Here is a 27802-nt window from a genome sequence, read left to right as displayed (position 1 = left end):
AGACGCGGATACACGGTTATCATATTCTGATTGGTTCTGAGGTTCTTTGCTTTGAAGAGATCCAAAACCAAGATCCCCCACAAAAATTGTCCTGGTTGGAATATGAACAGATGAGATCCTTTGTTGGTGGGTGAGGGAGGGGTGACAGTGTTCCATACCTTCCTTGCCTCCTTTTTTAACTCCTTTTGGGAGATTGTTTTTACAGGGGTCACCTCCATCTCATGTGATCTCACTGATTTATGGCCTCCTAAATCAGACATCATCTACAACAACCCCAGGCTTTTTACAAGCATGGGAAACAGAGTAAAGGCTTATACCTACCAGTGATAATAAAATCGGTCCGATGTTGTTCCTGAAAAGTTGGACGAGTGTCATGCAAGTGTTATGCGAGTACAATGCAATTTTCCTCACCTAGCATCCGTATGACATCCGAATGACATGTGTATGCAATCCGTATGCAATGCGATTTTAACATTAGCTTTTGCATAGAGTAATTCTCTATGTCATTTAAAGATATTTACTTTGAAAACTATTTCTCAATAAATATATAGATTAGATAGATAGAAATATGTGAGTGAGATATATAATCAATGTTTTGTGTGTGTAGCTTACTGTACATGAATTTAATTGATAAATAAATTAATGAAAAAAATGGCATGGGTTCCCCCAAAATTTGAATAACCAGCTGAGGGAAAGCCGACAGCTGGGGGGCTGATGCTTATAGCCTGGGAAGGGGGCAATAAACATGGAGCTTCCCAGGCTATTAATATCAGATCACAGATGAATACTTAGTCTTTACTGGCTATTAAAATGGGGGACCCCCAAAAAATGACATGGGATCCCCCCTATAATTAATAACATGCAAAGACTAGGCAGACAGCTCCAGGCTGATATTAATAGGCTAGGAAGGGGCAATGGATGTTGGCCCCCTCCCAGACTAAAAAAATCAGCTTTCAGCCACCCCAGAAATGGCGCATCCATAAGAGGCGCCAATTCTAGTACTTAGCCGCCGCTCTTCCCACTTGCCCTGGTGTGGTGGCAAGTAGGGTAATAGTATTGGGGTTGATGTCAGCTTTGTATTGGCATCTGACATCAAACACAAGGGTTAGAAATGGAGAGGCATCTATAACGTGCCCCCATTAGTAACCACATAGTCCAATTGTAAATAATACACAGCAATAATAAAGTCCTTTAATAGAAATAAAGACACTGACACCTTTATTTGAAATAAACACTCCAGCCCTCTTTTACCCATTTATTAGTGAAGAAAAAATAATAAACCACCATATTTCTCACCTCTCTTACGAGAAGATAATTCATTTGTCCCGCGACGACTCTAGCTCTGCTACATCTAGATGCCTTGCTGAATGGTGGCATGATGCGACCATTCAGCCTGCCATCCAGCAGAGACACTGAGCTGCATATGATAGCGCAGCATCAGTGCCTCACGGTGACGTAAATAAGGTGAGCAGAGTTAATAGCAGATGAACTCCGTTCACCTCACGGACGTCAGCGGGAGCGGCGTGGGAAAGTTCTCACTATGCTCAAGCTGACATCAGTGAGGTGAAAGGAGTTCATCGGCTATGACATGGCTTTATAACCTTTTCCAGACTGATAGATCTCAATTACTTTGTTTCTCATTTGTTCCTGAATTTCTTTGGAACGCAGCATGATGTCTAGCTTTTGAGGATCTTTTGGTCTACTTCACTTTGTCAGGCAGGTCCTATTTAAGTGATTTCTTGATTGAGAACAGGTGTGGCAGTAATCAGGCCTGTGTCTGGCTAGGGAAATTGAACTCAGCTTCACAAAGATGTGATAAACCACAGTTAATTTATGTTTTATGGGGGGGGGGGGGGGGGGCAAATCACTTTTTCACACAGGGCCCTGTAGGTTTGGATTTCTTTTTCCCTTAATAATAAAGAACTTCACTTAAAAACTGCATTTTGTGTTTACTTGTGTTATCTTTCTCTAATATTTAAATATGTTTTGTGATCTGAAACATTTAAGTGTGACAAACATGCAAAAGAATAAGAAATCATGAAGGGGTCAAACACTTTTTCACACCACTGTATACGATATAAAGAAATTCCTTTTTTATACTACTGAAAGCTTGATTTATAATTAAATGGGTTTTCCCACGAAAGAAAGGTCATTTTAATCAATAGATCTTGGAATAATAATAATTTCCACAATTGAATGTGTTTAAATAAAATGTTCCTGTACTGAGATAATCTTATAAATGTGCCCCTGCTGTGTACTGTGTAATGGCTGTGTCTGACCATACAAGAACATGGTCTGATCATACCACATCTCCTGGGCAGATGAGGAAGCAAAAGAGTATACAGACAGGACAGCATGGGATCAAAGTTGATTCTTTTTGTGAGGTAAAACATTTTCTGCCTGTTTTTAAACAATGTTTTACTTCAGAGAAAGAATCAGCTGCAATTCCGTGCTGAAATGTCTCTTTTTTGCTTCCTCCCCTGCCTAGGAGATGTGGTATGATCAGACCATGTTTCGTACATGGTCAGACACCGCCATTACACAGTACACAGCAGGGGCACATTTATAAGATTATCTCCGCACAGGAACATTTTATTTAAAACACATCCAATTGTGGAACTTATTATCATTCCAAGATCTATTGATTAAAAAGAACTTTTATTTGTGGGAAAACCCTTTTAAGCCCAGCATGGCTTTATGTTCACTACTTGACTGTTCTTTACTGCCTTTATGAAGAATTCTTCTCAATAAAATATGATTAAACATAATTCAGTGGAATCTTCTTATTGTTCCTCAGCACTGGTTTCAACATCGATTTGGCGTTTACTTGAAGAGGGAGCGTTGATCTGACGCATCTCTTTCCTAACTTCTTCCTTGATCAATGATTTAATATCCTGAAACAAGGATGGAGACTTTTCAGCTACTGTTTTCTCAATACAGGATCGACTGTCACGCAAGGTGTGGGAAAGACTTAGTGCAACACAAAGGGAAGAGGGAAAGGGAGCCCAGACACTAGGGAAAGGGGGTAAGTGGAGACCTCCTAGGTTGAACTAGCGTCACCCAGTCTCCCCTAAAGTCCCTATATTGGCTCTTCACCATTAGCTGCACGCGTGCCTCACCCTGTCTTTTCCTGGCATATGGCTAAGGCTAGGGAAGGGAGGAGACGAGCACTAGTAGATCTCCACTAAACACTATAGACAACAATGGTACACAAACAGGGGGAAATTTCTTATATTTAGACGACTCCCGACAAATGCGCACACGGCCTCAAGCTCCAGAGAGGATGAAGTACTTCTCTTGCTAAAGCCTTCACAAGTAATAATGAATATCGCCGGCACCTCCCTCTGAAACACAGCAGGTATTTATACACCCAGGCAGGGTAGCCAGAGGAAGGTAGCCGTTGGGTCCTAGAGAGACAGCCTCTAAGAAGATGTCTGTAATGCCAAACGTAGAGATCTCCTGCAACCAACTGCAGGGCAACTGTCTTGTCACTTCTGACACACCCGTGACAGCGACAGAGCCTCTTAGTGTACGAATTGGGCAACCTTTCTTTACATAAGCCACATTCCCTGTTTTTACTCTTTGCTGTAGCCTTTCTAGGCTTATCCTAAGGAATATTGCAAAAAAAAAGAAAAACATAATGGCACTCACCGGCCCGATTAAAATCCAACGTTTTTATTCAAGACAACACATTAAAACTGGCTGCAGGGGAGTGTGAAGCACATGTCCATCCCATGTGCTTCGCTCTCCCCTGCAGAAGGTTTTATGTGATGTATAAAAACGTTGGATTTTAATTGGACTGGTGAGTGCCACTATGTTCTTTTTTTGCAATTTTTATGGTTTTTATCAGGTGAGCACCCAGTACTTCTGGTCATGATTGCTCTGTCTAAATATAATTGCCTGAAGAAACACACAGGTTTTTGGTGCTGGCTTTAACTTTCTTTGTTCGTGCTTTTATCCTAAGGAATATCTCAATAACAACCAATCCGTACATAAAGTACAATATTAGTACCCCATCCTATACCTTGGCAACTACCGTGCAAGAAGCTAATTTTACGTCATTTAGGGCATCATCGCTGGGCATCCCTAGAGCGCTCATACTGCCACTTCAGTAGCTGTGAATCCACTGCCCTCTGAAAGGAGTCACTGCATCCCTTTTACATCCAAGAACAGAGGAGAGAAAAAGGGAGGCGGGTGGGGTCCTATGCCAATTGGAGATGGGCTCACCTCGACCTCCAACCAGCTGTACACCGGTTCCACCTTCTGAACATGCAAAGTGCACAGTCCTCAGCGTGTCACATCACATCTGGCCATTCTCCCAGAAGTGGTTGGCAGTGCGCATGTGCTCCTGGTGGACTCCTCTGCCCCAGAAGCGCCAGTGTGCTAAGTCACCTCTGGACCAACTTCCGAACTCAGAAGCGTCCCCTCCCTATTCCAGCAAATGCCCGGAAAACACAGAAGAACCCATCAATGGACCAGGGGACGCTGTCACGTGTGTATCAGAGGTAACAGACAGTCGCCCTGCAGTTGGTTGCAGGAGATCTCTACGTTTGGAAGTACAGACATCTTCTTAGATGAGAGGCTGTCTCTAGGACCTAGTGGCTACCTCCCTCTGGTAATTAGCTCCCTGGCCTAGGTGTATATATACCTGGTGTGTCTGAGAGGGAGGTGCCGGCTATATTCATTTCTACTTGTGAAGGCTTAGCAAGAGCAGTACTTCGTCCTCTCTGGAGCATGAGGCCGAGTTTGCATTTGTCTGGAGTCGTCTAAAGCTAAGCATTCTCCCCCTGTTTGTCTATCCTTGTTGTCTATAGAGTTTAGTGGAGATCGACTAGTGCTCATCTCCTCCCATCCCTAACCTTAGCCATACGCCAGGGAAAGACTGGTACACGTGCATTGATTGCTGAAGAGGAAATATAGGGACGGTAGTTGAGACAGGGTGACACTAGACCAGACTAGGAGGTCTCCACTTACCCCTTTCCTTAGTGTCTGGGCTCCCTTTCCCTCTGTGTTGCACTAAGTCTTTCCCACACCTGGTGTGACACACGCCTCCTGCAACTCCTGAAGAAATTTCTCCAGGTGTCTTCCAACTTCACCCCACAGAGTTGAAGGTCTCATGCCAGATGAACAGGAATCGACACTGAAGCGTATGGAGAGGTTCCACCTTTTTTCTGTAGGTTTTCTGTTCCTGGGGGGCAGAAACTCTCTCCGTATGGTGCGGTCAGGGTGTAGGAAAACTAAGCATTACTTATGTGTCAAAGCCCTACTGCTCCAGTACCTGCTCCTTGTTAACAGGTCAGCAGTGCAGTTGTGTCGTCCACAACATATGACTAATCATTGGCCGTGGTGGTCTCCTTCCGTCTCTCTCTGTATCACTGCTGAGTCTTTGCCCACTTTCTAACTTTTGTTTTATCTATATTGATGGAGTGCGTTGCTGCTTTATCCCCATTTCTTCCTTAGTCCCCCTTATAATTTCTATTACAAAATAGCATCATTTGTATTATACTTTCAGATTTTTTAGTTTATTTGTAATCATTAGGATATTAACAAACTCTGTAATTTGCACATTTTTACAAAATATTTCTTAAATTTTCAAATAAATCTCAGAGACCTCCTGAAACAGGTCGATTCATTTATTAAAAATATCTTTGTAATCAAACACATCCAACATCCATTGTCCTCAATACTAAAAAAAGAACATGGAATATAAACATAGAATATAGAAGTTCTCTATAGGTTTTCTATAAGGAATGGAGCTGTGTAATCTTATAAATTATTAGATTTCTAATCCAGATTCTAAGTGCTTGGTGTGGAAAACCACTTCTTTACAGGTTACTGGAAATAAAACCATGGCACCTGATTGTGCACCCGGTAAGTGCGCCATGATAATCCCCTGACCAAGTCCTGTAAAGGCCTTCAATACATGGCAGGGAGTGGCGATTTATATATGTGCTTTAATCGTTCAGTAATGATTGTGCAGGCTATGCAGACTTCATATAATAGATAAGCCGTGACATGGTACATTTAGTAATGGCCAGCTGACAAAAAGCAGGAACATGGCACAGTAAGTGGTGGCATCTTATGGAATTGATCCAAGCATCAGTACCATATGGTACCTGTGACGAATGGGATTAGTGGAGTACAATATTACTCTATCACTTTGCATTCTGGACTGGCCCTCTGCGAGGCGGGTTATCATTCCCTCCCTTTAAAACGGTAATTGCACGACTTCCAGCCTCCAGTGCAAGCATTGTCATCTAAGGCAAAATCATTAGAAGTGTGTTCATTTGGCACTAGCTTTTCAATGCAGTGTGGGGATGGGAAGGCACATCAGGGCACACTCTCTTCAATGGCGGCGCTCCAGACTCATCCGGATCTTCTGTCTGGGGTATGAAGAATACATTTCACTATCAGAATTAATCCTGCGGGAATCAAACCTCTCATACAAAAAGCTATTATTTATACAAATGTCTCCATGCATTTACATTAATTAAAGCTGTCCCCATGTAAACTCGCTGTGATACACTCCAAGATTGTCTATGGCAAATCTATTACCATTGAATCAAAGGTTTGCACATGCAGCCTGAGATTAAGGGCTCGCTCACACTGGCGTATAGCACGGCCGAGTACTCGCTGATGTTTTATCGGACATCACTCGGCCGTATGTTATTCTAGGGGGCAGTGTACATCTGCAATTTTTTTTCTCATGCCGATTCGGCACGAGACAACAATCATACCATGCTGCGAGTTCATCCGATAATCAGATCACGTGCATCCATACAAGTCTATGAGTGTGTGTGAAACATCAGATATAGAGTGCAGTCCGCTTTAAGAGCACAGAAACAATGGATGGAGAAATTAAGTTCTCCATCTTCTCCTCACCTGGGCCGCAATTCTTTTATGCAACACAATCGGATCACAGTAAGATGACACTCGGATCAAGCTCTGACAGAATGTAAACCGAGTGTCATTAGCCTAATCGGCCCAATTCTCTCTCATATGAGAGTATACGCCACTATGAGTGAGCCCTAACCCTCCGCATCAACATCAGGTGCACCCAATCTGTGGCGAGCACGTTACAGAGCAAGAGGGGTGTGGGAGATTCAGGAAAAGGTGCACTAGAATTTGTCAATTTATGTCTTGGTCAAAAATGGGCTTAGGAGTCCGATGGGCGGTACCACTTTATTACTGACAAAAATATAAAACCTGTGAGACTGGTTTTTAGGTCATTTTTCATGCGTTTTTTTTGCCAATGGTAGGTGTGAAGTAGGGGTACACATGAACTGGATGAACTAAAATAACCCCCAAAACCCTCATCATGTTAATATGGGAAATGATCTAGTACCTGAGCAGCAGATAAAGCGGGCTCCTCCTTAGTCAGAGTAGGAGGTTCATCCGCTACTTCAGAAGAAGGCACAGAGGGCTCTGAAAAACATACACAGGTCATCTACCAAACAGTAGCCACAAACTTACCAAGTACGATCATTAGTAGCCACAAGTAAGGTAGGTTTAACTGAAATGGATGGATGGGGGAGAGTGAAAGCCTCAGTTTTTCCCATCAGGCTTTATGCTTTGTTAAATACTTGCCTATAGTGTCATTCGTCACTCCTGGGGTGTCCAAATTCTGAGAAAACCTGCAAGTTCTGTTGTTTTTATACTGGATATCATCATCCTGTGGATCTTTTTATTTTCATTTGTGTGGTATGCCAACCTGTGCGGGCCAGACATAGGACAAAAGTACATTGTTTTGGCCTTTGTTGAGCCAACTGAGTGCTGTGGATGGGGATGGCATTTTTTTTCAGGCGGAAACGCGAAGAAAAATCAAAGCGAATATATGTAGAGCAATGACAAAATGACCTGATGTGCATACATTGCAGTTGTTTTCACTTATTTTAACCGCTTCACGGTTCGAAAGCTGTGAATCATCTAGATCAGGGTTCCCCAACTCCAGTCCTCACTGCCCCAACACATCATGTTTTCAGGATTTCCTTAGTATTGCCCAGGTGATAATTGTGTCACCTCCACAGGCAATAATGCCATTACCTGTGCAATACTGAGGAAATCCTGAGAACAGGACCTGTTGGTGGCCAGCAATTCTGGTGTTTTCTACTTGGAAGCCACCACTATTTTATGCATAGAATGTAAAAAAAAACAAAAATGGTCAAAGAAAAATCAGAAAAGACGCTTCATATAAAACACCTCTGGGGTCTTCCTACAACAAGAACTATGCAGATATGCCGACGTCTAAAGGCACAATGTGCACATACCCTTAAGTGCGTGTGTCAGGTAGTCAGTAGAGCTTGTTTCAATCGTAAGTCAAGATGAGGCCACGTGTTCATCTTGTGTTATTTAGGCATTAGAGGGCTATCCCAGCACTGTTCACTTCCGCAACATATGTACAAATCAGCCGGTACACATGTATGATGGGTGGGTGTCAAGCCCGTGTTCTGCCAGGTTTCTTTAGATGTGATGTCTTTAGCGCCGCTCATGTTCCGATGCAGAAGTGAGTGGCACCAAAATCACCCTTTAAACCCTCAAGTACAGTAATGAGATACGACAGTGACATACCAACAATCACATCTAGCCTTTTTTATGTGCTTTTGTTTTCAAAATGCAAAATGTTGTCAGAGCCATTATTACAGGCATTAATCCATGTGAAATATATAGGGCCACATTCACACCTTCAGTATTTGGTCAGTATTTTACCTCCAGTATTTGTAAGCCAAAACCAGGAGTGGGTGATAAATACAGAAGTGGTGACGTGTTTCTATTATACTTTTCCACTCCTGGTTTTGGCTTACAAACACGGATGTAAAATACTGACCAAATACTGAACATGTGAAAGCGGCCTTGATGAAAACCAAGTAGAAAACACGTCTGAATGGAGGTTTATCGACAGATGTGTCGGACCCCGGCTTACAAAGTTCTGTATTTTGTAAAGAATGTAAACGTGTGAAATCACATAACGAAGCAACAAATATGTTCAGGTTTATTACCAGTTATAAGCTGTGGAATAAATTAACTACATCTACAGTACATTAGATGCAACTACCTGGTAATCAGAGACTTCGATGCCTCCGAGAGCTATAAAGGTCAACAAAAAATGAAATGATAACTATACAATTATAGAGAAAAGTGTTTCAGTCACAGAGGAGGCATGTCATGTCCATGTTCTGCCGATACACACCAATATTCATAGGAAAATCCTCAATCCAACATGAGCTACATTTCTGAAGAAGTTTGGAAAATACAGTTATATCATTAGCATGGTTTGTACATATAAAAGCCCATAAAAAATATATATGTATATCTTAGACACAGCGGCAATTTCTCTGGTGACCGCATAGCATCATGACTGGTCAGGTATCCTTACCATCCAGACTCTCCTGTCCCAGTGTTGGGGGCTGGGAGTCCACTGTGTGCACAGGACTGGGGGACTCGCTATGTGTCGGGCTTGGGCTGGAGGTGCTGCTCTCCACCTTTGGTTGATATACATCTGACAAGGAACTTTGGTTACTGGTTTCATCTGTAAGGAAATAAACATCTTCGTGAACAGGATGGTAAAAGCCCAGTCAATTAAACAACCAAGAAAACTGGAAGAGCCCAAGTAATGGCGACATCTGAGAAGCCACTGCACACTTAGGGTATATTCACATGTAACATTTCTACAGCATTTTGGCCAAGTATTTTACCCAGTGTATTTATTGTGTATAATACGCTGCATTTTACATTACCAACATAGTCAATGCTGTTTCTTAAATCTCATGCACACACTGCAGGTTTTTTTTCCCACATGGAATTTTGAGCCCTTCTGCATTTTTTGCCAAGACGCAGCAGGTCAATTCTTTCAGCGTTTTTGCAGCGCTTTTCACCCATTCAAATGAACACAAATGTAAAAATGTTGCAAAATAGCAACGAAAATGTGCGTATTGCACACAGCATATGAACATATACTTAGAGGCTTTGCAGGTACTGTTTGGATGCAGTAAAACTTGCTCAAAAGCTGGTCATACACATACACACTAATGTTTGGCCGGCATCTTTTCCCCCATGCACATGAGCGCTCAGCTCAGTTTTCATGTGTTTTCATGAGAACATCAGAGGGTTGGTCGGTCAGATTTCTTATAATGTATTTGGGTCCTTTAATTCAATATCCTGAATGTAAAAATGGCCATTAAGCTTAGATTTTTTGTTCATTCAACCCTTTCCCACCTCCCCCAACAGTCCTATACAGATGCATGCCGAGAGAGGGGAATAAACCTCTGCCCAGAAACTCTTGCATCAGTTGATCATTGCGGGAACAAAAGATCGGACATACTGACACCCAATATGCCAGATCAGTGGATAATAAAGAGGCCCTTGTACACATTGGCCAACTATCTAATCTTGCAGAAATCAAAAGATTTGGCCGTCTTACGGCTAATGTGTACGGGCACCTTAACAACAGAGTCCAATAAAGGTATATAACGCTTTCTCAAATGAAGGCACTGATGTGCAGCATTGTATCTTCAAACCTCTTACTGACAATATCTTCTGACAGGTCTCGAACCAAGACGTTACAGAACACAAACGACACAATATATTATATATATATTATATATATATATATATATATATATATATATATATATATATATATATATATATATATATATATATATATATATATATATATATATATATATATATATATATATATATATAGCATCATTTATAACATTTTTTTTATTTTTATTTTTTTAAATGATAACAATAAATGGGATGCTAGGCCGTAGAAGTGGGCGAATACTAAGCAGGGCTCTTAAATTGCCACTTCTATAAAAAGGAAAAATATGTTACTGAAAAGTACAAAAAGCTTTTCAGATGTATCTAAACAGATGCTGGTAAGTTTGCCGGGTTGATTTTCACTTTGTACTACATGTATCTTACCCTGAAATTCCAGCAGAAGCGAGGAGTTGGCAGTGGATGAAGAATTTTCCAGAGTGGCATTTCCTTTCACCTTCTCCTTCTGATGAGAAATACAGAAGTAGCAGATTACATTTCCTACGTATAAGACTATGGATGTACAGTACAGACCAAAAGTTTGGACACACCTCATTTAAAGATTTTTCTGTATTTTCATGACTATGGAAATTGTACATTCACACTGAAGGCATCAAAACCATGAATTAACACATGTGGAATTATATACTTAACAAAAAAGTGTGAAACAACTGAAAATATGTCTTATATTCTAGGTTCTTCAAAGTAGCCACCTTTTGCTTTGATGACTGCTTTGCACACTCTTGGCATTCTCTTGATGAGCTTCTAGAGGTAGTCACCGGAAATGGTTTTCACCTCACAGGTGTGCCCTGTCAGGTTTAATAAGTGGGATTTCTTGCCTTATAAATGGGGTTGGGACCACTAGTTGTGTTATGCAGAAGTCAGGTGGATACACATCTGATAGTCCTACTGAATAGACTGTTAGAATTTGTATTATGGCAAGAAAAAAGCAGCTAAGTAAAGAAAAACGAGTGGCCATCATTACTTTAAGAAATGAAGGTCAGTCAGTCTGAAAAATTGGGCAAACTTTGAATGTGTCCCCAAGTGCAGTTGCAAAAACCATCAAGTGCTACAAAGAAACTGGCTCACATGAGGACCGCCCCAGGAAAGGAAGACCAAGAGTCACCTCTGCTTCTGAGGATAAGTTTATCCGAGTCACCAGCCTCAGAAATCGCAGGTTAATAGCAGCTCAGATTAGAGACCAGGTCAATGCCACACAGAGTTCAAGCAGCAGACACATCTCTTCAACAACTGTTAAGAGGAGACTTTGTGCAGCTGGCCTTCATGGTAAAATAGCTGCTAGGAAACCACTGCTAAGGACAGGCAACAAGCAGAAGAGACTTGTTTGGGCTAAAGAACACAAGGAATAGACATTAGACCAGTGGAAATCTGTGCTTTGGTCTGAGGAGTCCAAATTTGAGATCTTTGGTTCCAACCACCGTGTCTTTGTGCGACGCAGAAAAGGTGAACGGATGGACTCTACATGCCTGGTTCCCACCGTGAAGCATGGAGGAGGAGGTGTGATGGTGTGGGGGTGCTTTGCTGGTGATACTGTTGGGGATTTATTCAAAATTGAAGGCATACTGAATCAGCATGGCTACAACAGCATCTTGCAGCGGCATACTATTCCATCCGGTTTGCATTTAGTTGGACCATCATTTATTTTTCAACAGGACAATGACCCCAAACACACCTCCAGGCTGTGTAAGGGCTATTTGACCAAGAAGGAGAGTGATGGGGTGCTACGCCAGATGACCTGGCCTCCACAGCCACCAAACCAGAACCCAATCGAGATGGTTTGGGGTGAGCTGGACCGCAGAGTGAAGGCAAAAGGGCCAACAAGTGCTAAGCATCTCTGGGAACTCCTTCAAGATTGTTGGAAGACCATTTCCGGTGACTACCTCTTGAAGCTCATCAAGAGAATGCCAAGACTGTGCAAAGCAGTCATCAAAGCAAAAGGTGGCTACTTTGAAGAACCTAGAAGATAAGACATATTTTCAGTTGTTTCACATTTTTTTGTTAAGTATATAATTCCACATGTGTTAATTCATAGTTTTGATGCCTTCAGTGTGAATGTGCAATTTTCATAGTCATGAAAATACAGAAAAATCTTTAAATGAGGTGTGTCCAAACTTTTGGTCTGTACTGTATAAGACAATGGATAGCCACTGCACACACATGGGCTAATGTATCAGGGAATTGCATCTCTGCCTTTCCCTGATTTCTCTAGCTTTATAGTCCTACCGTAATAATGTTGTAGCTATGAACCCTTTTAATGGCCAGCAAACATTTTGCTTCTTTAAGGCCCCATTAACATATAGGTGTTTTTTTTCTCATACAGAAAAAAAAAGCAGAACAATTTTCATCCAAGTATCTGTTTTTACCATCCGTCTGTCAGCTTTTCTAGTTTTCCAAGCCTCTTCTGACAACCAGTCAGTGAAAAGCAGGCAGTGCACGGAAGCAACTCGGATCACTTGAATGTGCGATTTTTATCCACATATTGCATCAAAGTGAAACTCGGACTTGTGAATGGGTCTTTACTGAGAACAATAGCATTTTTATTTTAGTTGGCCGGGGATCATATCTACAAGAATATTATATTGGTTTTCTTACGGAGAGCAAATAATGACTGTGCACACTCCAACACTATAGCATTGTAATCCACGAGACCAGCTCCAGGACAGGAGGAGTCCACTTGAGAGGTGACACTGGATTGACACAGGATTTGAAAGGAGAGTTCTGGTTATTTTACTATGTCACATGGCCTGAAAATATTTTAAAATCCCAGAAAACCCCTTTACTTTAGACAGTTTACATAAATTAATAAATAAATGTAGAGTACCCCTTTAAAAAATGCAGGACAAAATTTTCCTTAGACTCATTAACTCAGTAAATACATTTAAAAAAGTTTCCTGTTTTTAGATTAAAAAAAAACACTACACTTTAAATTTTTTTTAATATACGCACATCTCTTCCGTCAATAACAGGAACCCATTTAAATATCCGCAGGGACGTGTCACCAACCGTCACCCATTTCTTCTCCCTGAAACATAAATAACATCAATACATCATATGATCATCGAGGATGGTCGTTCTGTTGTCGTCCATGCATACAATGTACAACTACCTCCTCCACTATGGCCATTTCTATCCTTAGTGTTCATTCTAATATGATAAAGTCGATTCTGTTTTTGCTTGTTGGATCCGTTAGAAGTGGAGAACAACGGATCGTTTTCTGTAGACTTCAATGTTAAAAAAACAGATCCAGCAGAGATCAGTTTTTGAAAAACGAACTAAAAAGTTTGTGTCTGTACAACTCTTACCAACGGATTACTGCTGGATCCATTCTAATGGATCATTACTGGTCATGTGAACAAAACTTTAGCTAAGATAACTGTTTTTTGTTTTTTTTTGTAGTTTTTTTTTCTCAGCTGTTTTAATCTGTTTTAGTATTTTAAAGTTTTATATAAAATAAAACTCTCTGTTTACTAAGTTACTTACGTAGCTTTCATAAGACTTTCTCAATGTGGGGCCCCCATCAATCGTACAATAGACTTCCAAGAAGTGCGCACAGCTCCCGTCTAAGCATGCATACAGCCCTGAGTATGACAGATTCAATAAAAACATCAGCTACAGCTGAGCACGTCTTAGAGGGCTATTGAGCGATCTGTGGCTAAATATGAAAGGTCAAAAAGAAAGTTTACTCTTTAACCCCTCAATACAGCATAAAGTACGTCATTCCGACCAAGCAGGACCAGTGTGATCATTGCAGGAGTCTTAGCCATACCTCCCTTCCAAAAACTGGGATAACTCTAATCCCAGAAATTAACCATTTGAAAGGCTAATCCGAAAATAATATTCCCTATCCATAGAACTTATCATACTGATCAGTGGGGTCCAACAATTCTGGAATGGAGTACACATGCTGGACCTCCACTCGAATCATTATCTATAGGACTGCTGGAAATAGTTGAGCGCTGTACTCGGCTGTCTCCAGCAATCCCATAGACGATGCTGTACTCGGCTGTCTCCAGCAGTCCCATAGACGATGCTGTACTCGGCTGTCGCCAGCAGTCCCATACACGATGCTGTACTCGGCTGTCGCCAGCAGTCCCATACACGATGCTGTACTCGGCTGTCGCCAGCAGTCCCATACACGATGCTGTACTCGGCTGTCGCCAGCAGTCCCATACACGATGCTGTACTCGGCTGTCGCCAGCAGTCCCATACACGATGCATGAAGCAGAGATGTAGCGTGCGTACACGCCATTCTAGACGGGTTCCCGAGATCAGTGGGGGTCCCAGTGATCAGTGAGATATCTCATATTCTTTAGACATTGGATAACTTCCCATCTTGGAAATAACCTTTAAATACTGTGGTTAACAGCAACTGCGGACCGGGTGTGACAGGAGGGGCTCGCCCATCAGTAGCCCAGGTCCGTGATCATGTGAGCCCTATGCCGGAGATGGGATCTAATAGATCGTCTTGTCAGCTTTCCTGCCCCATTACAAATGTCTTCACCTGACTGGGTGTAAGGACCCGGGAGGGCACTTTATATAGATGCCATAAATGTGTACACAGGCATGACCAGGAGAAAGATCCAGTGACTGACATGTGTCACACTGGTGTAAGTGCCATCTTCACATGGGGCGGCGGGGCCATACATAGCACCCGTGGGGCGTCAGGGCCATACAAAGCACCCGTGGGGCGTCAGGGCCATACAAAGCACCCGTGGGGCGGCGGGGCCATACAACGCACCCATGGGGCGGCGGGGCCATACAACGCACGCGTGGGGCCATACAAAGCACGCGTGGGGCGGCGGATCCATACATAGCACCAGTGGGGCCATACAAAGCACACGTGGGGCGGCGGGGCCATACATAGCACCCGTGGGGCCATACAAAGCACGTATGGGGCGGCGGAGCCATACATAGCACCCGTGGGGCCATACAAAGCACGTATGGGGCGGCGGAGCCAAACATAGCACCCGTGGGGCCAAAGAAAGCACGCATGGGGCGGCGGGGCCATACATAGCACGCATGGGGCGGAAGAGCCACACATAGCACCCGTGGGGCCATACACAGCACGCATGGGGCGGCAGAGCCATACATAGCACCCGTGGGGCCATACACAGCACGCGTGGGGCGGCGGGGCCATACAAAGCACCCGTGGGGCCATAGAAAGCACGCGTGGGGCGGCGGGGCCATACAAAGCACCCGTGGGGCCATACAAAGCACGCGTGGGGCGGCGGGGCCATACAAAGCACTCGTGGGGCCATACAAAGCACGTATGGGGCGGCGGAGCCATACATAGCACCAGTGGGGCCATACAAAGCACGTATGGGGCGGCGGAGCCATACATAGCACCCGTGGGGCCATACAAAGCACGTATGGGGCGGCGGAGCCATACATAGCACCCGTGGGGCCATACAAAGCACGCGTGGGGCGGCGGGGCCATACATAGCACCCGTGGGGCCATACAAAGCACGTATGGGGCGGCGGAGCCAAACATAGCACCCATGGGGCCATAGAAAGCACGCATGGGGCGGCGGAGCCATACATAGCACTCGTGGGGCCATACATAGCACCCGTGGGGCCATACACAGCACGCGTGGGGCGGCGGAGCCATACATAGCACCCGTGGGGCCATACACAGCACGCATGGGGCGGCGGAGCCATACATAGCACCCGTGGGGCCATACACAGCACGCGTGGGGCGGCGGAGCCATACATAGCACCCGTGGGGCCATACACAGCACGCGTGGGGCGGCGGAGCCATACATAGCACCCGTGGGGCCATACACAGCACGCGTGGGGCGGCGGAGCCATACATAGCACCCGTGGGGCCATACACAGCACGCGTGGGGCGGCGGAGCCATACATAGCACCCGTGGGGCCATACACAGCACGCGTGGGGCGGCGGAGCCATACATAGCACCCGTGGGGCCATACACAGCACGCGTGGGGCGGCGGAGCCAAACATAGCACCCATGGGGCGGCGGGGCCATACATAGCACCCGTGGGGCCATACACTGCACGTGTGGGGCGGCGGAGCCATACATAGCACCCGTGGGGCCATACACAGCACGCGTGGGGCGGCGGAGCCATACATAGCACCCGTGGGGCCATACACAGCACGCGTGGGGCGGCGGAGCCAAACATAGCACCCGTGGGGCGATACACAGCACGCGTGGGCTGGCGGGGCCATACATAGCACCCGTGGGGCGGCGGGGCCATACATAGCACGCGAGGGGCCATACACAGCACGTGTGGGGCGGCGGAGCCATACATAGCACCCGTGGGGCCATACACAGCACGCGTGGGCTGGCGGGGCCATACATAGCACCCGTGGGGCCATACACAGCACGCGTGGGCTGGCGGGGCCAAACATAGCACCCATGGGGCGGCGGGGCCATACATAGCACCCGTGGGGCCATACACAGCACGCGTGGGGCGGCGGAGCCAAACATAGCACCCGTGGGGCGATACACAGCACGCGTGGGCTGGCGGGGCCATACATAGCACCCGTGGGGCGGCGGAGCCATACATAGCACCCGTGGGGCCATACACAGCACGCGTGGGCTGGCGGGGCCATACATAGCACCCGTGGGGCCATACACAGCACGCGTGGGCTGGCGGGGCCAAACATAGCACCCATGGGGTGGCGGGGCCATACATAGCACCCATGGGGCGATACACAGCACGCGTGGGCTGGCGGGGCCAAACATAGCACCCATGGGGCGGCGGGGCCATACATAGCACCCGTGGGGCCATACACAGCACGTGTGGGGCTGGCGGGGCCATACATAGCACCCGTGGGGCCATACACAGCACGCGTGGGCTGGCGGGGCCATACATAGCACCCGTGGGGCCATACACAGCACCCGTGGGGCGGCGGGGCCAAACATAGCACCCATGGGGCGGCGGGGCCATACATAGCACCCGTGGGGCGATACACAGCACCCGTGGGGCGGCGGGGCCAAACATAGCACCCATGGGGCGGCGGGGCCATACATAGCACCCGTGGGGCCATACACAGCACGTGTGGGGCTGGCGGGGCCATACATAGCACCCGTGGGGCCATACACAGCACGCGTGGGCTGGCGGGGCCATACATAGCACCCGTGGGGCCATAGAAAGCACGCGTGGGGCGGCGGGGCCATACAAAGCACCCGTGGGGCCATACAAAGCACGCGTGGGGCCATACAAAGCACTCGTGGGGCCATACAAAGCACGTATGGGGCGGCGGAGCCATACATAGCACCAGTGGGGCCATACAAAGCACGTATGGGGCGGCGGAGCCATACATAGCACCCGTGGGGCCATACAAAGCACGTATGGGGCGGCGGAGCCATACATAGCACCCGTGGGGCCATACAAAGCACGCGTGGGGCGGCGGGGCCATACATAGCACCCGTGGGGCCATACAAAGCACGTATGGGGCGGCGGAGCCAAACATAGCACCCATGGGGCCATAGAAAGCACGCATGGGGCGGCGGAGCCATACATAGCACTCGTGGGGCCATACATAGCACGCGTGGGGCCATACACAGCACGCGTGGGGCGGCGGAGCCATACATAGCACCCGTGGGGCCATACACAGCACGCGTGGGGCGGCGGAGCCATACATAGCACCCGTGGGGCCATACACAGCACGCATGGGGCGGCGGAGCCATACATAGCACCCGTGGGGCCATACACAGCACGCGTGGGGCGGCGGAGCCATACATAGCACCCGTGGGGCCATACACAGCACGCGTGGGGCGGCGGAGCCATACATAGCACCCGTGGGGCCATACACAGCACGCGTGGGGCGGCGGAGCCATACATAGCACCCGTGGGGCCATACACAGCACGCGTGGGGCGGCGGAGCCATACATAGCACCCGTGGGGCCATACACAGCACGCGTGGGGCGGCGGAGCCAAACATAGCACCCATGGGGCGGCGGGGCCATACATAGCACCCGTGGGGCCATACACTGCACGTGTGGGGCGGCGGAGCCATACATAGCACCCGTGGGGCCATACACAGCACGCGTGGGGCGGCGGAGCCATACATAGCACCCGTGGGGCCATACACAGCACGCGTGGGGCGGCGGAGCCAAACATAGCACCCGTGGGGCGATACACAGCACGCGTGGGCTGGCGGGGCCATACATAGCACCCGTGGGGCGGCGGGGCCATACATAGCACGCGAGGGGCCATACACAGCACGTGTGGGGCGGCGGAGCCATACATAGCACCCGTGGGGCCATACACAGCACGCGTGGGCTGGCGGGGCCATACATAGCACCCGTGGGGCCATACACAGCACGCGTGGGCTGGCGGGGCCAAACATAGCACCCATGGGGCGGCGGGGCCATACATAGCACCCGTGGGGCCATACACAGCACGCGTGGGGCGGCGGAGCCAAACATAGCACCCGTGGGGCGATACACAGCACGCGTGGGCTGGCGGGGCCATACATAGCACCCGTGGGGCGGCGGAGCCATACATAGCACCCGTGGGGCCATACACAGCACGCGTGGGCTGGCGGGGCCATACATAGCACCCGTGGGGCCATACACCGCACGCGTGGGCTGGCGGGGCCAAACATAGCACCCATGGGGTGGCGGGGCCATACATAGCACCCGTGGGGCGATACACAGCACGCGTGGGCTGGCGGGGCCAAACATAGCACCCATGGGGCGGCGGGGCCATACATAGCACCCGTGGGGCCATACACAGCACGTGTGGGGCTGGCGGGGCCATACATAGCACCCGTGGGGCCATACACAGCACGCGTGGGCTGGCGGGGCCATACATAGCACCCGTGGGGCCATACACAGCACCCGTGGGGCGGCGGGGCCAAACATAGCACCCATGGGGCGGCGGGGCCAAACATAGCACCCATGGGGCGATACACAGCACCCGTGGGGCGGCGGGGCCAAACATAGCACCCATGGGGCGGCGGGGCCATACATAGCACCCGTGGGGCCATACACAGCACGTGTGGGGCTGGCGGGGCCATACATAGCACCCGTGGGGCCATACACAGCACGCGTGGGCTGGCGGGGCCATACATAGCACCCGTGGGGCCATACACAGCACGCGTGGGCTGGCGGGGCCATACATAGCACCCGTGGGGCGGCGGGGCCATACATAGCACCCGTGGGGCCATACAAAGCACACGTGTGGTCATCATGACCAAACCCACATGTAAAAAAAGTGCATGACGTAATCAACATGCAAATGACATCGCGGCCATATTGCCCCTCGTCTGCTTCTCCGGCCCATTCCCATGGCAACCACACGCACCGGATTCCTCTGAAAGGATAAGACCCTTCGCGCAGGGATCTGTTTATCCAATCACGGAATCTCCTCGCCAACTCACGTCTTCCAACCAGAATCCTGCCGCCCAGACACGCCCCGCCGCTACTAACAGGAGGATTGGTGACAGCTCAGCCGCTCACAGAAAGCATCTGATTGGCTTCTGGTCACGTCACTCAGCTGCTCAGCCAATCAGCTGATCCCCCTTGGCAAGTTATTTGCCGGCTTCGAGGTCCCTTCTAAACGAGCGAGTACCTCACCCACCTAGTCCAGTAGTGGCGCTCACTTTACTGACTCAGAACTAGCGCTCACCATCTGCGGACCTTCTCGATAGCAGCCATCACTTTTTTGATGTCATCTTTGGCCCGGCTTCGGGTCTCGGCTCTCACTGATCGGCCTGACATTTTCCTATCGACACCGCGGCGTGACGCCTGGAGGGGCGTGGCCTTATTGCATTCCGCTGGTGACGTCACGCTGGTTGTGTGGAGAGTGCAGATAAATGGGCGGGAACATTCACTCATAAACTTCTTATCTATGAGGCGCGAGTGGCAAAACTCGGCTCTGACGGGAGGAGACAGCGGCGGAGAGTTGTGTGCAGACCGGCGGCCCCGCTCACAACCGGGATGGCCTATAGGTCAGACCGACTGCCCCGCTCATTACCAGGGATGCCCCATAGGTCAGACCGGCGGCCCCGCTCATTACCAGGGATGGCTCATAGGTCAGACCGGCGGCCCCGCTCATTACCAGGGATGGCCCATAGGTCAGACCGGTGGCCCCGCTCATTACCAGGGATGGCTCATAGGTCAGACCGGCGGCCCCGCCCATTACCAGGGATGGCCCATAGGTCAGACCAGCGGCCCCGCTCATTACCAGGGATGGCTCATAGGTCACACCGGCGGCCCCGCTCATTACCAGGGATGGCCCATAGGTCAGACCGGCGGCCCCGCTCATTACCAGGGATGGCCCATAGGTCAGACCGGCGGCCCCGCTCATTACCAGGGATGGCCCATAGGTCAGACCGGCGGCCCCGCTCATTACCAGGGATGGCCCATAGGTCAGACCGGCGGCCCCGCTCATTACCAGGGATGGCCCATAGGTCAGACCGGCGGCCCCGCTCATTACCAGGGATGGCCCATAGGTCAGACCGGCGGCCCCGCTCATTACCAGGGATGGCCCATAGGTCAGACAGGCGGCCCCGCTCATTACCAGGGATGGCCCATAGGTCAGACCGGCGGCCCCGCTCATTACCAGTAATGGCCCATAGGTCAGACCGTGCTCATTACCAGGGATGACCCATAGGTCAGACCGGCGGCCCCACTCACAACCAGGGATGGCCTATAGGTCAGACCGACGGCCCCACTCATTACCAGGGATGGCCCATAGGTCAGACCGGCGGCACCGCTCATTACCAGGGATGGCCCATAGGTCAGACCGGCGGCCCCGCTCATTACCAGGGATGGCCCATAGGTCAGACCGACGGCCCCACTCATTACCAGGGATGGTCCATAGGTCAGACCGCGCTCATTACCAGGGATGGCTCATAGGTCAGACCGGCGGCCCCGCTCATTACCAGGGATGGCCCATAGGTCAGACCGCGCTCATTACCAGGGATGGCCTATAGGTCAGACCGGCGGCCCCGCTCATTACCAGGGATGGCTCATAGGTCAGACGGAGGCCCCGCTCATTGCCAGGGATGGCTCATAGGTTAGACCGGCGGCCCCACTCATTACCAGGGATGGCCCATAGGTCAGACCGGAGGCCCCGCTCATTGCCAGGGATGGCTCATAGGTCAGACCGGAGGCCCCGCTCATTGCCAGGGATGGCCCATAGGTCAGACCAGCGGACCCGCTCATTGCCAGGGATGGCCCATAGGTCAGACCGGCGGCCCCGCTCATTACCAGGGATGCCCCATAGGTCAGACCGGCGGCCCCGCTCATTACCAGGGATGGCTCATAGGTCAGACCGGCGGCCCCGCTCATTACCAGGGATGGCCCATAGGTCAGACCAGCGGCCCCACTCATTACCAGGGATGGCCCATAGGTCAGACCGGCGGCCCCGCTCATTACCAGGGATGGCCCATAGGTCAGACCGGCGGCCCCGCTCATTACCAGGGATGGCTCATAGGTCAGACCGGCGGCCCCGCTCATTACCAGGGATGGCCCATAGGTCAGACCAGCGGCCCCACTCATTACCAGGGATGGCCCATAGGTCAGACCGGCGGCCCCGCTCATTACCAGGGATGGCCCATAGGTCAGACCGGCGGCCCCACTCATTACCAGGGATGGCCCATAGGTCAGACCGGCGGCCCCGCTCATTACCAGGGATGGCCCATAGGTCAGACCGGCGGCCCCGCTCATTACCAGGGATGGCCCATAGGTCAGACCGGCGGCCCCGCTCATTACCAGGGATGGCCCATAGGTCAGACCGGCGGCCCCGCTCATTACCAGGGATGGCCCATAGGTCAGACCGGCGGCCCCGCTCATTACCAGGGATGGCCCATAGGTCAGACCGGCGGCCCCGCTCATTACCAGGGATGGCCCATAGGTCAGACCGGCGGCCCCGCTCATTACCAGGGATGGCCCATAGGTCAGACCGGCGGCCCCGCTCATTACCAGTAATGGCCCATAGGTCAGACCGGCGGCCCCGCTCATTACCAGTAATGGCCCATAGGTCAGACCGCGCTCATTACCAGGGATGACCCATAGGTCAGACCGGCGGCCCCACTCACAACCAGGGATGGCCTATAGGTCAGACCGACGGCCCCACTCATTACCAGGGATGGCCCATAGGTCAGACCGGCGGCACCGCTCATTACCAGGGATGGCCCATAGGTCAGACCGGCGGCCCCGCTCATTACCAGGGATGGCCCATAGGTCAGACCGACGGCCCCACTCATTACCAGGGATGGTCCATAGGTCAGACCGCGCTCATTACCAGGGATGGCTCATAGGTCAGACCGGCGGCCCCGCTCATTACCAGGGATGGCCCATAGGTCAGACCGCGCTCATTACCAGGGATGGCCTATAGGTCAGACCGGCGGCCCCGCTCATTACCAGGGATGGCCCATAGGTCAGACCGGCGGCCCCGCTCATTACCAGGGATGGCCCATAGGTCAGACCGGCGGCCCCGCTCATTACCAGGGATGGCCCATAGGTCAGACCGGCGGCCCCGCTCATTACCAGGGATGGCCCATAGGTCAGACCGGCGGCCCCGCTCATTACCAGTAATGGCCCATAGGTCAGACCGGCGGCCCCGCTCATTACCAGTAATGGCCCATAGGTCAGACCGCGCTCATTACCAGGGATGACCCATAGGTCAGACCGGCGGCCCCACTCACAACCAGGGATGGCCTATAGGTCAGACCGACGGCCCCACTCATTACCAGGGATGGCCCATAGGTCAGACCGGCGGCACCGCTCATTACCAGGGATGGCCCATAGGTCAGACCGGCGGCCCCGCTCATTACCAGGGATGGCCCATAGGTCAGACCGACGGCCCCACTCATTACCAGGGATGGTCCATAGGTCAGACCGCGCTCATTACCAGGGATGGCTCATAGGTCAGACCGGCGGCCCCGCTCATTACCAGGGATGGCCCATAGGTCAGACCGCGCTCATTACCAGGGATGGCCTATAGGTCAGACCGGCGGCCCCGCTCATTACCAGGGATGGCTCATAGGTCAGACGGAGGCCCCGCTCATTGCCAGGGATGGCTCATAGGTTAGACCGGCGGCCCCACTCATTACCAGGGATGGCCCATAGGTCAGACCGGAGGCCCCGCTCATTGCCAGGGATGGCTCATAGGTCAGACCGGAGGCCCCGCTCATTGCCAGGGATGGCCCATAGGTCAGACCAGCGGACCCGCTCATTGCCAGGGATGGCCCATAGGTCAGACCGGCGGCCCCGCTCATTGCCAGGGATGGCCCATAGGTCAGACCGATGGCCCCACTCATTACCAGGGATGGCCTATAGGAGAGTAGGCCCAACATGGAGTCCATATGTCAACATGGTGTGAAAAAGTGCCAGTAGTCCCCAGAAGTGGTCCTAGGCGAGTCTGTCCCAGCCGAATACACACCGCACGAACTGTGACCGACTTGTACCCTACCGCCACAGCTCAATTTTATTTTTGTGGTTTTGTTTTTTCCTCCACTTCTCTAAGTGCCGTGCCTTTTCCAGTCTTTCCTTGGCAGTGCAGTATTCCGGCTCATTGTAGTTTTGAGTATTACCATTCATTTTTTCAAGATAATGTACTGGAATTTTGGAAAAGAATTAGTGCAATTATGCTGTTTTAGGGGTTTCTTTTTAAAGTGTACAGTAAAAATGACCTCTGAAGGCTTCTTTTATGGATATAATTTTAGGGTTGAGGTCAGGAGAGGATGCCCTTTATGCCCATAGCAGCCAACGACTCAGGTACTCTTTGCTGCATTGTCATGCATGAAGATGATTTTCTATGGATGGCACGGTTCCTCTTTTTGTACCATGGAAGAAAGTGGTCAGTCAGAAACTCTATATACTCTGCTGGGGTGTTTTTCACACCTTCAGAGACCCTAAAGGTACCAAGCAGCTTTCCCCATGATTCCAGCCAAAAACATGACACCTCCTTGCTGACATCTCAGCCTTGATGGGACATGCTAGCCATCCACTAACCACCTACTACTCCATCCATGCACCGCACTCATCAGTAAACAATACTGTTTTAACCCACTCACAACATAAAATGTACATGTACGTCATAAGTCGTGTCCCTGCCATTGATGTGGGCTTGCAGGCCGAGCCCACATCTTTCCCGGCAGGTGATGGCTGATTTATTCAGCCACATAGTGAAAATGGCCAGCACATCCTTACTAATGTGAACAGGAGCGTGTGTGACAGAGAAGGACACGGACCCAACAATGAAAGACGTCTTGACACTGGCTGTTGGGCACACATATATTGGCCAATCTATGCGCTAAGTGCTTTCCTTTACTGTAATTTTTCATATTAATATTACAGAATTTTTTAAAAAAAATTTCATGTGTACATTTTGTAGTGCTTTCTTATGTTTCTATTGCAGTAATGCAGTTTCAATGTCTTAGAGCAATCACTCTTAGCAATTTAGGAGGCAACTTTGACCATTTTTTTATAGTTTGATTTATTCAGCCATCATGTGCATTTAACAGCCGTGGGTGGAACAGCGCTCCATCCGCAAGTATGATTTGCATACAGGTGGTCATGTGCCGACTAGATATGCAGCTGTATTCAGTTGTGTTGAGTGAGGCTGGACACGTCTAGTCGGAATATGTTCAGAAGTATGCAAATCACATACTTGCAGTCACATGATTGCCAGTCCCGGAGAATCCTGACAGTGTGCACTGCGAGGATGCACAAGTCTACAAGTACATAGAGTGAATTCAGACTTGAGCCCAAAGCCTGAACAACCCCTTTAATTCAATGGAAACAGCTGCATGCAAGCAAGTCAATGGCCACCGCAACTACCCAGCATTCCCGAGTGAGGGTGACATGACCCATGTTCTTTTCATTGGTAAGCATAGGGCCCTCCCTAAATGTGTGTAGGGCGCACTGCATTCCAAAGCGCAAAATATCACCTTTTAAATTGGTGATATTGGCTTCTTAAACTACAAGAATGAAGTGCTGAGCAAAAATAATTATTACCTAATAAAGCTAAAAGAAAAACTGTGCTATAACACTATATATTCACAGGGAAGAAAAGGGTGGAGTGCATACTTGATGATTTCTATTTCATGTAGAAATGCCAGAAGATTGTGCTATATTGCTAATGGTGATGTCCCTGAAGAAATCCTCAGCCGTCTGTGCAGACAACTTTGGATCCTGATGACGACTTGGATCAAGTAAGCAACGACTGTCTCGTTTCTAAAAAAAAAAAATTGCTGCAATTTTTACATATTGCTTGCCTTGTGCCACCCACGTCCGTCGCGGTGCAAATCTGTGAGATCCAGAACGAGGCTCTCATAGAATTGTATTGAGTTGTGACCTCCGTCTGTCTCCATGAAACACTGGAGCGATTCAGAAGGATCCAACTGCCGGAGACCAACGGGAGTGGCAGCTATAGAAGGTGAAGATGGCGGGTAAGTATAAGAGTAGGGTCAGGGACGTTAGATTAGTAGCACCACTCCAGCGGTAAAATAAAAAACCTCTTATTGTGTTCTCCATTGACCTTCACCCTCCTTTTTCATAGTAATCTAAATACCATACTACTATACGGATCGGAGCCACTATACAATTAGCTACCTCAGACCAAGCAGGTAACATTTTGCACCAATACTGCTATAATTTAAGTAATGTTAAACAGGTCACTCTTTAACACCGCTCCTCTTTCCTTTTAGGCGACCTCCATTCAGCATTGACCTCTACGTCCATCTGACTTATCTACTCTTATCCTACTCAGGACCCTGTCTTAAAGTCTTGTTTTTGTACATAATCACTATTTAAATATTTTAACAACCTAATAAAATACCTCATTTTAAACTTTATCTCTCCTCAAGTACTTTTCGTCAGCACCTCAACTATACCAGGACTAGCGCAGATACCATATACACCTATACCATATTCCCCTTGCTGCCTTTTTGGTTTACTGCTTTTATCCGCAGCAGGTCCTGGACGTAAATCTAACAGCGCCCCCTTCTTTACCATATTTATACTTCGTAAAATAAAAAACAACCGCTGGAGTGGTGCTTGAAGAAATGATTAGGGTTTTGGCTTTCTGAGAGGTTCAAGTGTTTCAATTATAATTTTTCTCTGTGTTTTGGCTTTTAAGTACAGACCAAAATACTTACTGTCGATATTTAAAAGGGTGGTCCAAAGGCAAAAGTAAATTTTATCTAAATCACTATCTTTTTGATTCCATAATCTAAGCTATTTTCTAATTTACTTGCTCAAAAAATTCCCTACCATTCCCTAACTACACTGTTAGTCTATGTTTCTCTAATACCCTCCACAACAGCACCAACATGGGTTCTGGGAGGTTGCCTCCCCATCCTAATTAGGGGCCGAAAACACAAGAGGTTAAATAGCCCTCCCCCTCCCTCCATCCTCAGCGTTTTTTCCTGTCCCTAAGGGATGAAGAGGTTTCCTTCTGGAGGGCTGTGGCCTGCAGCTTCCCCATTTTTAAATACCTTTAGCTGGGCAGCCTTGGATCTATTGCCCCGTGCCTTCCTTCCCTGCGCTGCTCCTGTATGGGACCGCACCATCCTCCTGGGCCTAGGCAATGCGGGATGGTGAAAGAGAGGGCTGGGGGCCTGCTGTAGCCCCCCAGCCAGTTTACAATGTCTCACCTTCTCCCTGCACATGCCGCTCTCTGGAGCTTCTCCGGCAGTTTTAAGCGAGCATGGAAAGTGACACGTGCTGGGCGATTCACTGAGGCGCAACGTCACTACCGGTTGCGTTCCACGGTGGAACGCACCGCCATTTTGGCGGGAAATTTTAAAAGAAAATGTCTGTAAGCACCAAAATGACAGGACCTGGTATCAGGAGGGGGGAGACCTCATCCTATTGGATGAGCAAGGCGCTGGATCTCGGCTTCCTGCAAAAAAGGACCCTGATTGAAGACACCATAAGGTAGGACTGAGGTTCTAATGATGGATGTGTCTGCCCTAGAGTCCAGCGCAATCCCTGGACCAGTGAGTATATCTGTTAAGAGTAGGTCCCTCAATGGATGAAGTCAGAGGAATGGTGCGCCAGGAGATTCAGTCATCCTTAGCCACCTTCTCACAATCCTTTTCTGGGGGTCCCTCAGTATCAAAAAAGAGGAATTACGCCCCAGAAGCCAAATGGCTCAGACTCTGAGGCAGAAAATTAAACTCCGGAGGAATGGTTGGAGGAAGGCAAAGTTACTCCAAGCTATAATACTGAGCAGGAGGATAGAACATTTTTTTTTTCCTCTGATGAAATAGAAGAACTTTTACTCGCTGTCAGAAACGCAATGCGAGTAGAGG

General features: G+C 49.2%; 1 protein-coding gene and 1 long non-coding RNA gene across 6 annotated transcripts; one reads left to right on the top strand and one right to left on the bottom strand.

Moving 5' to 3' along the window:
• Positions 1-5540: 5540 nt before the first annotated feature.
• On the bottom strand, positions 5541-20332 carry BCL7B (BAF chromatin remodeling complex subunit BCL7B). 3 transcript variants are annotated; one of them, XM_073667622.1, is made up of 7 exons: positions 19840-19955; positions 14044-14141; positions 13510-13585; positions 10930-11008; positions 9374-9526; positions 7346-7425; positions 5541-6383 (listed from the first exon to the last, which is right to left on the bottom strand). In XM_073667622.1, the coding sequence occupies exons 2-7, from the start codon at positions 14052-14054 to the stop codon at positions 6294-6296; spliced, it is 489 nt and encodes a 162-aa protein (XP_073523723.1). In that variant the 5' UTR covers positions 14055-14141; positions 19840-19955; the 3' UTR covers positions 5541-6293. The 3 variants fall into 3 exon arrangements, with proteins under 3 accessions (XP_073523723.1, XP_073523724.1, XP_073523721.1); XM_073667623.1 differs by having other exon boundaries at positions 19916-19949; XM_073667620.1 differs by lacking the exons at positions 14044-14141; positions 19840-19955 and adding an exon at positions 20164-20332 and having other exon boundaries at positions 5552-6383.
• On the top strand, positions 20075-26341 carry LOC141230754 (uncharacterized). 3 transcript variants are annotated; one of them, XR_012297215.1, is made up of 4 exons: positions 20075-20485; positions 25598-25699; positions 26047-26113; positions 26195-26341. It is a non-coding gene; the product is annotated as an uncharacterized lncRNA (long non-coding RNA). The 3 variants fall into 3 exon arrangements; XR_012297221.1 differs by having other exon boundaries at positions 25551-25699; XR_012297209.1 differs by having other exon boundaries at positions 24209-25699.
• Positions 26342-27802: the final 1461 nt, after the last annotated feature.

The sequence above is a fragment of the Phyllobates terribilis genome, unplaced genomic scaffold (assembly GCF_046119375.1).
Source record: "Phyllobates terribilis strain yellow unplaced genomic scaffold, ASM4611937v1 Scaffold_2__4_contigs__length_985480577, whole genome shotgun sequence".
In the NCBI taxonomy this organism is placed as follows: Eukaryota; Metazoa; Chordata; class Amphibia; order Anura; family Dendrobatidae; genus Phyllobates; species Phyllobates terribilis.
This window is presented reverse-complemented; position numbering and strand designations above follow the sequence as displayed.

Coding starts and splice junctions, on each gene's coding strand:
- BCL7B (XM_073667620.1), bottom strand. CDS start 20,255: ATGTCAGGCCGATCAGTGAGAGCCGAGACCCGAAGCCGGGCCAAAGAT. Junction 11,009..13,509: donor CTGTTATTGACGGAAGAGAT/GTGCGTATATTA, acceptor ATTTCTCATCAG/AAGGAGAAGGTGAAAGGAAA. Junction 7,426..9,373: donor GGGACAGGAGAGTCTGGATG/GTAAGGATACCT, acceptor TATGTTTTTCAG/AGCCCTCTGTGCCTTCTTCT.